The sequence below is a fragment of the Spermophilus citellus genome (genome assembly GCF_964194105.1).
Source record: "Spermophilus citellus genome assembly, chromosome: 12".
In the NCBI taxonomy this organism is placed as follows: domain Eukaryota; kingdom Metazoa; phylum Chordata; class Mammalia; order Rodentia; family Sciuridae; genus Spermophilus; species Spermophilus citellus.
The window spans coordinates 106,036,364-106,051,182 of record NC_138198.1 but is presented as its reverse complement, the minus strand read 5'-3'; the positions used below and the strand labels follow the sequence as shown (position 1 = coordinate 106,051,182).

The 14,819-nt window shown below is 36.4% G+C and overlaps 1 protein-coding gene across 2 annotated transcripts in view; it reads left to right on the top strand.

Moving 5' to 3' along the window:
• DYM (dymeclin) overlaps nt 1-14,819 on the top strand; it is a 358,107-nt gene that overhangs the window by 278,505 nt on the left and 64,783 nt on the right. For both annotated transcript variants that reach the window (XM_081262969.1, XM_081262968.1), the window contains one exon: nt 4,540-4,722. In XM_081262969.1, the coding sequence (XP_081119095.1) occupies nt 4,540-4,722 (183 nt within the window). The remainder of the gene's footprint in view (nt 1-4,539; nt 4,723-14,819) is intronic.

Below are 14,819 nucleotides of genomic sequence, written 5' to 3'. Positions count from 1 at the left end.
ACCGGAGGATTGCCTTTGAAGGCCAATGGCTCAGTGACTTTAAAAAGGCCCTTGCCTGCACATTTCCTCCTGCTCCCTGCCTTTGGCAAAGTCCTATTAATTTTGTTGAAGGTTTTATTTTCTGCTGAAAATGCAGGAAATTTAGACAACTCTCTTGGAATCCCCCCAAAACTAATACAAACAAGATACATATGCTCCTCCTAAGGAAACTAAAAATAAATGATTTGAAACTATTTAACTGTATAAATTCCCTCTTAAAAGGAAAAGGAAGTTTATAGAATGAAAAGCATCTCTGAGTGCTGTTAACTAGGTAAAATATTCCCACAACTGCCAACTTGTCTATTAGATATTAAATTACTACTTAACATAGAATTTGTTGGGCTTTCATTCCCAACATGTTCAAATAAAACATGAAATGGGAATCTTTTTTTTTTAACATTGAAATTGCAATGAAGTAAGTATGCACCCACCTTTTTTTTTTTTTTTAATCTAGGCTTTATTCCTGTCACGGAAGCCATATGTTCTAAAAAGAAAAGACCATGAGTACAATAGATGAGGTAACACATATCTTGTTATCTCTCCATATTTTGTTGCTCTGTCAATGAGATTTTTATCTCTGACAAAGCTAATTTTGACAGCTCAGAGAATACATGGTTAACTTTTAAAAGCATATAATTTTTATAAAACCTTATTTTATTCTATAAGGCTATTTTCTGCATAGGGTTTTCTAGAAGACTGGTTTTATAAATAAAAATTGTGACTCAAATTTAAGACTTAGAAATGTGACTTCCGAGTTTTGGGCATTTATGGTAATTATATTAGTGGAGCAACTTTAGAAAGACATTTATCTTTTTTATTCTTTTTGTAATAATGTCTAAAGTTACAGTGATTTTTCCATTTTAAAGTACTTTAATAATATTTTTGGTTTTATTTTGGAGCATATTCACATGGTGCTTACCTGGTGTTACACACTGCTTTAAGGGTTTTTACAAATACAGCCTCATTTAAGCTTCTTGGAAAAAAAATTGAGGGCTGAGGTTGTGGTCAGTGGTAGAGTACTCACTTGCCTAGCATGTTCGAGGCCATGGGTTTAAACCTCAGCACCACATAAAAATAAATAAAATAAAGGTATTGTGTCCAACTACAACTAAAAAATATTTTTTAAAAAATATTAAATGGGGGCTGGGGATGTGGCTCAAGCGGTAGCGCACTCGCCTCGCATGCGTGCGGCCCGGGTTCGATCCTCAGCACCACATACCAACAAAGATGTTGTGTCTGCCGAGAACTAAAAAATAAATATTAAAAATTCTCTCTCTCTCTCTCTCTCACTCTCTCTCCTCTCTCTTTAAAAAAAAAAAAAAAATTAAATGGGGGCTGGTATGTAGCTAGCAGTAGAGTTCATGCTTAGCATGTGCAAAGCCCTCCATTCAATCCCCAGGCACCAAAAGGGGGAAAAAATGTTAAATACCATTTGAAGTGTTGGCACCCAAATAATGATTATATTGGACAACTCTTTAGGTCTATTTAAATGTTGAAATTTGGATGAATTTGTAGTTTTTCTAAAAACTCTCTAATCAATTTGTTCTAGTTTTTTTATCATTTTACAAGTGGTCATTATTGCCCAATAATGCTTTTTTAAAATGAAACATAAAAGATATGGTTAACTGCCATATCTAGTAGTGACCTGTACCATAATCTAGTCATAGTAGCAACTTAAAGACTCAAATAACTTACAAATTATATTTTGATAATTTTTCTTGGAAATTAAAATTAGCCAAAATGTTGGTTATCTTATTTTTGGTAAACATAGTTTACCCCTTTGGCCCATGATTATTTCACAATCTCCTTGATATCTTAAAGCTACAAATGATCTTCCAACAGAAATGGAAGGACCACAGAGCATGGTTTCTAGGAACAACTTGCACTGTAGGAACTCTGGCTGTTTCTTAAAGATAATTAAAGTAGGGCTGGGGATGTGGCTCAAGCGGTAGTGCACTTGCCTGGCATGCGTGCGGCCCGGGTTCGATTCTCAGCACCACATACAAACAAAGATGTTGCGTCCGCCGAAAACTAAAAAAAATAAATATTAAAAAAAAGATAATTAAAGTAGTGGTTAACACTTTATTTCTTAAGGATAATTAAAGTAGTGGTTGTTACTTAAAAATGAAAATGAATTTGTTGCAATATTATATGTTCTGTGTTCAAGGATAAGCTGGTATACTTGAAATGAACATTATAGAAGGAAAGAGACTCTAGCTCTAAAGGAAGTAGCTTTAGTGTCTAGTGTTGAGTATGTTTTGTGATGTTATGATTCTTTGACCAAATTCTAAACTTTCTAACTCAGAATTAAACTAAAGAATTACTAAATTGAATGAAATGATACATGTAGCAATTTTTGGTACTATATTTAGAACATAATAAAACTAATCAATGTAGATAGCTGACTTCAAGTAATCTCATTTAATTTCTCAAGGAATCGTTCCTTTGAGAGTAGTTGTGAAAATAACTGTAATTGACATCCAGCTGTTGCAAGTTGGTGGGGCTGCTCGGGTTGTGTACAGCCCCATCTAATAGAACTAACAGTGTCTACTAGTTGTTAAATATTTAGAATTTCACCCCTGGGTATATCCAGGAAGGAAACTGACCCTATCTCATAAAAAGGATAGTTGTGCTGAGGTCTGGAAAGTCTTTGTGTTGAAATTTTAATAACCTAAATTATAAGTTTACATGTTAAAATAGATTTTGACAGAAAATGTAACCAGCTCCTCTTTAAGTTTAACTTAGTGTTCTTAATTGTGTATAATTTTTCATTTTTGTTACCCTGTTTCACAGCATGAAAATATAGAAGTGCCTTTTATCATGACAATACAGCTAAATTTAATATTATATAAAATATCATTGCTACATCTTCCCACATTACATTTTCAATTTGAATAACATTATAGAAACTATATGTTCTTGTCATTCAATTTACATATCTGTAGCTGAATATAGTCTATAAAAGGTAGCATTAGAACTTACGTTAGAGAAGCAACATAAAATAAGTTAAATAAGATATCTAGAAATGCCTTTAAATATATAAGGGTTAATATAATTCTTAAAGAGCCTTCAGTCAGATTGATGCAAAGTAAAAATTAATGCAGAGCATTGCATATTGATCTAAAGTTTTCAGTTTATACTTTCCTGACTTAGGAATGAAATAAATGGTCAATATTTTAGCTTGGGTTTAAATGAGCAGGTCCTGTTTGAGGATTGTGTATGTTTTCCTTTTTGCTTCAGCAAATTATTTAATTAAATATTGAGAATAAATGATGTGTTTGAAAGTAGAAATTGTAATCCATCAACAGATAATCCTGTAAACATAAATTTAATATATTAGACTTAACATAAATGAGTATATGAAATATTTATTAACATAAAATTCTACAGGAAGCTAGTATTTTGGCCAACTTTTGTTTCTGAAGTAGTCATACTATCCCACTGAGTTGCTTTTAAATGACCTGAGAGAAAATTCTGAAACTCCATATTTTCTCCTCCACTAGTCATTCGAACACTAGGTGAGATGAAAATACAATTAAGAGAACTTACAATTTAGATTATGTTGTCAGTTTCAAATTTGAAGCCTGATCTCCTCCCCTTTGCAATAAAAACATACCAATAATAGATGAATCATAATAAGGAAACATTTGAAATAAATAGCCACACCTAAAAATGACAGGGATGTTTCTTGATGAACCCAAAACAGAAAAAGCACTCAAAGCAGGGAGCCCAGTGCTCCAGAGAACCTGCTGAGCCTTGGGCCTGGCAGGCAGCAGGAGTGGTTGGGAGCTCAGCCTACTCCTGCAAGCAAGAGTTCTGGAGATCTCCAAGGTACCAGGACCACACTGGGCCACTTTCCTGCTGGAAGCTGGGAGCTGGACTAGATCTTTCACTAAAAAACTTGCTCATTGCTTACCTTGAGTTTTGATGCTGGCAAATCATTTTATATTCAGATTCCCAAAGACTGCTAACTCTAAGAAACAGTGACAAAACCACAGGCTATTTATCTGTAAATATAATGGTTGAAATGACAGTACAGAAAACTGAGGTTACTTTCTGATTTAGGAACTTTTCTGGGAAACAGTAAGACCCCCCTTTACTAATTTACATTGTGAAAGTCTAATGATTTAGGATAAGATTGCAAATGAGGATCTGTTGAAGCTGAGTAAGCTCTAAATTGGTGACTCTATCATTTATTCATATTTATTATATGAGATTCCTAATTATCATCATAATAAGATCAAACAATTTTAATTCAAATCCTTTAGTAACTGCTAAAGCTAATTCTAGCATTCTGTTGTCATATATACCTACCTAGAGTAATTAAATTAATTTTTAAAAAGAAAAAATTCTAAAGACTCTTGATAGAAATAACCATGAACAGCTCTCCTACAAGATCTTTTTAATGCTGCTCTAGTTTTAAATAATTACTTGAATTTTGATTACTTCTATAGCAAGGAGGAAACCACTGACTCTGTGTTGGGGTTTACTTTCTCATAGGCACAGGACCTCAATGTCATTGAAGAAGTGATTCGAATGATGTTGGAGATCATCAATTCCTGCCTGACAAATTCTCTCCACCACAACCCAAACTTGGTGTATGCACTGCTTTACAAACGCGATCTCTTTGAACAGTTTCGAACTCATCCTTCATTTCAGGATATAATGCAAAATATTGATCTGGTAAGTTGTAAATGAAGGTATTTATTATTTTTTTTAAGTACTAAAGCAGAAAAGCTGTAATTTGACAAATCTTGCTATGAACTCTCTACAACAGTGAGTCCTTTCCTTAAACTAAGTAGCCTATGGTGTATAAGAATTATTATTGCTTTGCATCCTAGTTTTAATGGTTTTGCCAATTTTGTAATGGCATCTCAGTATGGTTTCAATTTGTAATTCCTTGATTATAATTTTATGTAACAATTGTTGCATTCCTGTGTGTGCATATGTGTGTGTATGTATTAAACACACACATTAATAGAATTGAGATCATACCTAAACAATTCTCTGTTCTCTTCTACTTAACATTTAGATCGTGAACATTTTTCTGTGGTATCATCAGTTCTTTGAACCGTACGCTTTAGTACCTATCTGCATTGTAGATACCTAAAATATATTAACCATTATCCCAGTGTTGCCACTTTTGATTATTTTCAGTGTTTTATCAATTCATGGTTAATGAACTGTTTATAAATAAATCTTAGCTCACATTTTCAAATTATATTTTTAGTGTTATAACTGGAATTTTACTGGTTTTGCCATCAGAGATTATGTATATCTTCAAGATTCAACATAGGCTGCTAGATTGCTTTCCATTGTACAATTTATGCATCTGTATATCATTATATATTTCCACAAGTGACCTGTGAGAGGATCTGTCTCACTACACTTTTGCAGCTTGGAGCATTAAAATTATTTTAATGTTTGTCTTTTTTATAGCAAACTGGTATTTCATCATTTTTATTTTTATTTCTCTAATTACTAGTATGATTGAAAATTTTTTACAGGTCTATGAACTTTTGCTTCCTGTCCTTTCCAAAAAGATTTTGGTTAAATTTTCTATTGCTATGTGTTTTCTGATCAAATTTGGTTCCATAAATATTTTTTGAATGACTAATATGATTCATGGCATTAGACACTAAAGTTTACTAAAGAGCCACACCCTGTTTTGTGTTACTTACATCTAGGAAATTATTTGATAATAAACTGTCACACAAGCAAATATTATAATTTCAATAATAACTAAGCATAAGTATATGCCTTTCGCTAGAGTGTCTATGCAATAATGGAATTGTTACATGACCTGTCTCATAACCCTAAAGGGTTTACCCTGGAGTACATGTTAATCAACTTTACAGTCGCTATAACCAAAATACCTGACAAGAACAACTTAGGGGAGGGAAAGTTTATTTTGGTTCATAGTTTCAGAGATTGCTTTGGTCCCAAGGTGAGATAGAATGTCATAGGAGAAAGGTGTGGTGGAGGAGTGCTGCATCACAAATGACAGCCAGGAAGCAGAGAGAGGGAAGTCGGAGAAGGGACCCAGTTCCTCCCGCCATGCCCCACCTGCCTACAGTTACCACCCAGTCCATTTACACTAGGATGGACTGATGAGATTACAGCTCTCACCATCCATTTCACTTCTGAATATTCTGCTTTAACACAGGGGCTTTGGGGGGAACATCTCATATCCAAACCATACCAGAGTACTACCATTTTACATTCCAGGCTACAGTGTATAAGAATTCCTGTTGCTTAACATCCTAGCTTTAATAGTTTTGCCAATTTTGTAAAGGCATCTCATTACAATTTTAGTTTGTAGTTCCTTTTTTACTGAGAATGAGTATGTTTCATAGGTTTAGTGTTCATTTGGATTTTCTGTTTTGTAAAGTGCCTATGCAAATCTTTTGCCAGTTTTTCTATTGAAGTATTTATGTTTCTTATTAATATTACATTTTATTACTATTATTCCATTATGCTCTAGACTTTTGGTGTCTAGCAATCACTAACACAGCTACAGAGTCTTCTAACAAATGTCTTCTCTCAAAATGATAAAAGAGATCAGGGGACATTCTGCTCCATATTCCCTTGGGGATCTGATTCTTGCTGCACACAGTGTGCGCTGGTTCTCCTGCACAGCTACAGTGGCTTCCTGGGAATTTCCCTCACTGTTTTCCTTTGGTCAGACCTAGCTCCTGTGTCTTCCTCTTTCTTGGTTTATGGTTTCATGTTTGTAGACAGTTTATTATCATATACTACATTAACTTTTTGGAAAAGGATGATATGATGTTGATTTTTTTTAAAGTTGATACATAATTGTACATATATGTAGGGTATAATGTGATATTTCAATAAATGTATATGATGTGTAATGATTAGATATGGGTAATTTACATCCTCATCACCTCAGAACATTTATCATTTCTTTGTTGAGAACGTTCAAAGTTTTTTCTTCTAGATAGTTAGTATTTATTTATTTATTGTATTTTATTTTTTGGATACTGGGAATCGAAGCCAGGGGCACTTAGCCAGTGAGCCACATCTCCAACCCTGTTTTATATTTTATTTAGAGATGGAGTTTCACTGAGTTGCTTAGGACCTCACTAAATTGCTGAGGCTGGCCAAAGATTTTTAAAAAATGTTTTATTTAGCCTTCCTGCTTGAAAATGTTTTTCTTCTTCCTTTATGTATGATCTATTCTCTTGAAGCTTTTCCACTTCTTGATCTTGTGTTCTCAGGTGATTTCATGATTTGCTGAACCTTAGTTAACTGTATTAGGCACTTGGAGGAGGAGACTGAACTCTAGACTGGGTAGACGGTGGCTTATAGTTAAATAATTAATGTTAATTGTATGCTTTGGTAAAAGATGAGAATGCAGAAACACCAGGGATGGGCAAAACAGTCCCTGCTCTGATCCTGACTTACAAAGAAACTGTCCAGAAAGAAGGCAGAGAGAGCCTTCATCCCTTACTAACAGCTGATCCTAACAGCAGTCATGGATTATAATGTTGAGCAGAAGTTGTTGGGGTTTTTTTGTGTGTGTGAAGGCAACTTTATAGACTATTTATTTATTTTATTTATTTCTCAAAAAGCTACTTTGTACCACTGTAGATTCATTTATATTTCTTTCTTTTTTTAACATTTATTTATTTGTTTGTTTATTTATTTTTATTAATGTGGTGCTGAGGATTGAACTCAGGGCCTCACACATGCAAGATGAGCACTCTATCGCTGAGTCCCAGCCCCAGCCCCTCATTTCTGTTTCTTGCTTGTACTATTTTTAGAAGTAAAACACTTGTTTAATATTCATGATACCTCAGAATAAAAGTTTAACAAATTTCTTCCTTATACACGAGAAATTGTCCTTGAGTGAAGCTGTTCCTCACTCAGTTCATTAGAAAACTAGTGAAAGTGGATGTCAGCTGCGTCACCAGTGTCCCTGCTATGGTAAAATGATAATATGATAAAACGATATTGATGGGTAAGCTGAGTCTGCACTGAGAGGAACTATAAATACCTGATAGGAAGCAATAGCTTTGGGCTGCTCTGAGCAAGAGAACTCTTATAACCAGGCATGTTCTTTTCAGGAACCCAGAAGCTAAGACTTTCACAATTTGAGACATGGTTTCCAAGCTAGGGTGCCTGCTGCATCCACCCATAGCAGTCTCATTCTCTTGATCTGAACTGTCATTGAGGGGCCAAATTTCAGTCCCAAAACTATTGTAAGGATTTTCAAGGAAAATAAAAATCTGTGGCTATGCTATTAGCATGCTTTTTTTTCCCGACCTTTTATCCTTTTAAATTAACCTGATGTCAAGCATGGCCTTTTATGGTCTCAACATTCTTGATATGTAATTGGCCTAAGAATATCACCCAGGCATAGGCATTGCAGTGGTAAAATAGTATGTTCTTATATTTATTTATACATGTGTCACTTTCAAGCTCTAGGGTAGAGCTTATTTCTGATTTTCCAAGATTTATCCAGATCTTTACATCATAAAAATATTTAATATATCCTTCTTATGGTTTGGATATGAAGTATCCCTGAAAAGTTCCTGTGTTATTACAAGGATGTTCAGAGGTAAAGTGACTGGATTGTGAGAGCTCTAACCCAATTAGTGCATCATAGCTTGAATGGTAACAGAACAGGTGGCTGGAGGAAGTGGGTCACAGGGGGCATGCCCTGGAAAGGGTTGTTCTTTTCTGGAACACCTTCCCCACTTTCTTCTTTTCTTTGGGGTACCAGGGATTGAACTCAGGGGCACTTAACCTCTGAGCCACATCTCCGCCCCTTCTTATATTTTATTTTGAAATAGCTTCGCTAAGTTGCTTAGGGCCTCACTAAGTTGGTGAGGCTAGCTTTGAACTTGCAATCCTCCTGCCTCAGTCTCCTGAGCTTCTGGTAATATAGGCATGTGCCACTGTGTCCAGCCTTTCTCCACTTTCCCTCTGCTTCCTGCCCAGTCATGAGGGGAGCAGCTTTCCTCTCCTGGACCATCCACCATGACGTCCTGCCTCACCTTGGGCCTAGAGCACTATACTCAGCCCACCTTTGATACTATGAGCCCAAATAAACTTCCTCCTCTAAATTGTTCTCATTGAGTATTTTGGTCACAGCAATAAAAAGCTGACTAACACAATCCTTTTCAACCTTTGTGTTTCTAATCTTTGTTGTCCTATTCATTTGAATCTGCCTTAATGACAGTCCTCTGTTACATCTATATCCTAACTTATGCCTTTCTCTGGCACTCTCTGATTTCAGTTTCTTTTTCCATACCTTCCTTTTTGTTTTGTCTTTTTTTAAGGACAGGCACCTGAACTATGTACTGATATATGCCTGATAATGTACACCAATTATATTCCGGGTAATGCTCTCTGATTAATTCCAAAGAACTTTCACTGGGATTGCCAATGTTTTCTTTGCGTTTCTCAAAAGACTAACCCAGAGTTCTCTGACGCTCTCCCATGGTCATGGATGTCATAGGTGATAGATTATTATACGATAACATATCATTTGGATTATTTAGCTTTAAAATTCTATTTAAACCACATCAAAAAACATGTGTTCCTGTTCTCCTCCTCCTTCCCCTCCTATACCTCCTCCTCATTGTCATTGCTAGCTTTTATTGCATGCCTGCTAAGCATTTGCATGCATTATCTTAATCCTGATTTAAAAATAAACCTGTGAGGTATGTTGCATTTTAATCCTCAATTTACAGATAAAGAAACCAGTTTAGAAAGATTAATTAACTTGTTCACAGTCACACATTCAGAAAGTGCTAGAGCCAGCAGTCAAACCCAGACAGTCTGGCCATAAAGCAAGCCAGTGTCTGTAGTTGCACCTGATTGTGCTCCTGCTTGCCAGCTGCGCCTGCAGGTTCTCATTGGTTTACTTGTTTACTCCCTGCAAATGTCTGATCAGACCTACATGCCTCAAGCTTCCATATTTACTTTCTCCCTTGAGATCACTTCTAACAGTGTCAAAGCAGTCTTTATGCCACCATTCATAAACATGAAGATCATTCTTACCGACAATGCTATTGACAAGCTTAAAAATGTCTTTGAACAACTATATAATTTTTGTGAGGACAAACAAGAACCATTGAAGCACTTAAATCACATCCATTTGAAACAGTCTCAGAGAACAGTACAGAGTGCAAGTGAGGAGGTAGAGTAAGGGCCACACTGTATATAGCACCATGGAATTATAAAAGCGGTGTATTCATTTGGACATATATCCAAACATGTGCCCACTGTGCCAACTTTCCTGTCAGTGTCACAAGAATAAGTGACTTACTGATACTTCACCTGTTTCAGTAAGAAGTGCATTGTCAGGGTAACCCTTTTGCTAGCTACTGCCTTGTGAGGCCAAGTGCTTTCATTATCTCTTTTGCTCCCCTTAAACCACATAAACCACAGTTATCATCCCATTCGACAGATAAGAAAACCAACTACAAATCCCCTCCCTAAGCATCACTGTCTTAGGTGATCACTTTATCTGCTCACCTTGATCCTTGCTGGTTTTTTGCATATGCAGATCTCATTGACTTTTCCTCCCTCCCTAGGAGGGAGGCAGTGCAGGGCCTAGAGAAGAGAAATAAATCATTGGTGGAGTGTCACTCAGCCTCTGAGTCACTCTGCTGCTTGAATCCAGATCTTCTCTTTCTACATCCCATGTTTTCATTATTCACTTGGAGAAACAGACTCAAAATGAGTAGGTTTTTCAGCAATTTTTTGTCAAATAACTATCATCCAAAATTGTGCTGGGCACACTGGAAATTCTTTAAAAATTTTTAAATTCCTTTCATGTATTTAGATAGAAAAGGATTGTAGTTGATAAAGATGTAAATAACATTTCTGCTTTTTGCCTTTTTCAGCACTTTACCTTTCCCCTACCTTCCTAAATACCCTGAAATTTGGGCTTAAAAGCATGCCTTTGATACTTTTTTTCTTTCATGGAGTTAACCTTGAAAAGTATTAGTGGAGGAGACTAGGAATCTACTGTTATTTTTAGCTGACAGAGAGTTGAGAATTGGTATTTTCATTAAGACATCAGATATTCAGCAGTACTAAACATCTGAGACAGGAGTGACTAATCCTGGAGCACTTCTAAGTTCTGCAGAAGGAATAAGACATGTTTTTCAAGTACCCACATTTTTATTACCCACTGGCCCCTCTCTTTCCAATCCCAAACATGGGATGCTGTGATCTAGTGACATAAGCAGCAGGACAAAGCAGAACTGCTACGTCAAACAGGAGAGTTCAGGAGAAAAGGTTTTTAATTGCTTAAGGCCCAAAGTGGCTGAATGTGAGTAGAGAACAGATACAATGAGCTCTAATAGTCATATAATATGGTAAAGGCAAGAATTATTTTATGTCTGGGCAATGTAAAATTGACCTTAGAGCTTGTGTACTTCCATATCTGACCATCCTTACTGAGCACCAGTTAGCTCATTTTGTTGTCCATTTGACAGTTCATAAGTGTTCTACAGGTTCAATCATAATTCTTGATTTTCTCCAAAATACAAAATTAAAAATTTTCTTCTGCAGCCTTCTTTATCTCATTTATCTTCATTTACTAAATAGTATCAACATGTTCATGGGGAAAAAGAAGAACAAGAAGAAAGGGAAATGAGAATGAGTTGGAGTAGAAGTGGGAGATTGCAGATTTAGAGAGTGGTCAGGAAGAGCCACTCCTTATTGCCCCCTGGCATGGGTAGAGACTCCTTGTGTCTGGGAAAGATAGAAGGAAGCACCCTCTACTTGTGAGGAAACAGCAGGAAACTGCCCTTACCCCAGTATCCTCCAAAAGTACCATTAGAGATATCTTACCACAAGAGTCACCACAGACAAAGTTCTGTTGCCATTGGGAAAAAAAGGCAAGAAAAGGCTGAGAAAACCTCAAGCTGTAGGCCCAGCTATATATAGCCCACTTAAGACTGAAGTCTTAGGACAGCAGGTCCAGGACAACACAGGACCCAATGCCTCCTGTCACCAGTCTGGCAAGTTCTGAGTTACAGGCAGCAGCAGAGCAGCAGTCTGCCACAGAGAAAAGATCCAGAGCATGCTTTATGACCCAGGCACACGAGAAAGCAGAGTGTGGAGCAGGAGCATTGAAAAACCTGTGGCACTTTAGGTCCTAACTAAGCACATAACATTATTAGAGGATATGGTGTGCTCAGTGCAGCCATAGCAACAGAAAAACTCAAATCTAGATTACCTTCTGAGTAAATTAGCTTGTGCCAAACCTGAGCTAAGAAGAGATATTCCCTCGAGCATAGATTTCACCTCAGTCTCTACAGTTCTGCACGCTGTGTCCAACACATTATGAGGCACAAAAAGGCAAGAAAAAAGTAATTGTCTAGAGAGAGCTCAACTAGACTCAGTGGTGATTCAGATGGAACTATCAGAAAGGGACTTTATGATCAGTACAGAGGGAAGATCTAGTGTGACAATCAACAAAGTATGAACCATGGCTCAAATCCAGCCTGGGACTGGTCTTCGTACAGCCTGTGAACCAAGAACATCTTCTGCATTTTAAGGGGGTGTTTTAGAAAAGAAGAATAGGTATCAGAGACTGTGTTATGACCACAGAACTGAAAATATTTACTGCCTTTATAGAAAAAAGTTAGATTAGGTGACAGCTGTGTAAACAGATGTAGAAACTCTAAGAAAAAAATCAAATGGGAATGCTAGAAGTAAAAACCTTGGCATAACAGAGTTGCCCTAACTGACTCATTAGTGTGCTTGAGCATAGTCAAAGGGGGAAACATGGGATTTTGAATATAGGTCATTATGAATTATGTAAACAAAGTAAGAAAAAAATGTGAAAAATGAGAACAGAGCCAGATACGGTGGCGTACACCTTCAATCCCAGCTAGCTGAAGGGCTGGGGCTGAGGGATCACAAGTTTGAGGCCAGCCTCAGCAACTTAGTGACACTGTGTCTCAAAGTAAAAGGACTGAAGCCGGGGGTGGTGGTGCACACCTGTAATCCCAGTGGCTCAGGAGGCTGAGGCAGGAGGATTGCTAGTTCAAAACCAGCCTCAGGAACAGCAAGGCACTAAGCAACTCAGTGAGACCCTGTCTCTAAATAAAATTCAAAATAGGGCTGGGGATTTTGTGGCTCAGTGGTCGAGTACCCCTGAGTTCTTGTCCCTGGTACCAGATAGATAGATAGATAGATAGATAGATAGATAGATAGATAGATAGATAGGCTAGAGATGTATCTCAGGGGTAAAGTGCCCCTGCATTCAGTTCCCAATATGGCAGGCAGGGAGACAAAGGATGTAAAAGAGCTATAGGGCAATATCAAATGATTAAACATACATAATTGAAGTACTAGAAGGAAAAGAGAAAAAGAACAGGTCAGAAGAAATATTAGAAAAAAGAATGGCTGAGAATTTCCAAAATCTGAAAGATATCAAGCCAAAGATTCAAAAATCTAAGAGAAACCAGGAAAAGTTCATTCAAAAAACAAAATAGAGGGTGTGGGTATAGGTCAGTGGTAGTGCACTTACACAGCATGCTGGAGGCCTGGGTTCAGTCCCCAGCACCTCCCTCTCCCCCACCCCCCAAAAAAACCCACAACACACTTTATAATTATATGCCTTAAAAACAATGAAAAAAGAGAAAATGCAACCAGAGAAGAGAAAAATGTTATATACAATATTATATACAACAGGAATAAAGATAATAATAGAACCTCTGCAAGTCAGATTAACTGAGAGACATCTTTTAAATATCAAGATAAAACAATCTTGCTAACCCAGAATTTATACCTCCCACAAATATCTTTAAAAACTGAAAACATAATAAAGACATTTTCAGACAAAAATGGAGAACATGTATTGCTAGCAGTGGATACTATAAAGAACTGCTAAAAAGAAGTTATGCAGACATAAGAAATAACATACCTGATAGAAACTTGAATCTACAAACAGATATAAAGAGTTCCTGAAATGGTAAAAACTAAGGCAAACATAAAAGGCTTTTTGTTATTGTTGATTCACTCTATATAATAATTGACTTTATAAAAGAGGTTACCAAATTTTTCCTGTAAGTGGCTAGATAGTAAATATTTGGGGTTTTAAGGGCTACACTGTCTCTGTCACAACCACCCAGCTCTACTGTTAGAGTTTAGTAGCAGTCATAGGCAGTATGTAAACCAGTGGGCATGGCTGTATTCCAGTAAAACTTCATTTACAACTTCAGAAAACAGGCCAGGATTGGCCCATAGGCTGTAGGTTGCTCTTGGACATAGTTTCAGAAATCCTCGGACAATAGCTTAGCAGATTGGCCATATATCAAAAGAGTAATGTATTGTGATCTATTGGCATTAATCCCAGGAATGAAGGCTGGTTCAGCATTAGAAAACTAAATGTAATTCTTCATATTAACAGACCAAAAAAGAAAAGCTATATGATCATATCAATACATGCAGAAAAAGCCTTTGTTAAAACCTAGCATTTTTTCACAACAGAAAAAAAAAAATTCTGCAAACTAAATATTAAAGAAAATTGTCTCAATCTGGTACTAAGTTTAATATTTCTGAAAATAATAAAACCTACACTTTCTGAAAAAGAATATTTATATATAAATTTAACTAAAAATCAGAGAGGTTTTAGCTGGCCCTCAGCAATGTATTAAGCTGGTGATCTTTTGGTTTTAACCTGCAGATTTTCCTGGAATTTACTTTTGATAAATTTCACTTGCTGTTCTGTTTGGTGTAGTTAAGGTGACCTTTGCCACCAAACTAAGTTCTGACAGATCTTTCACCTA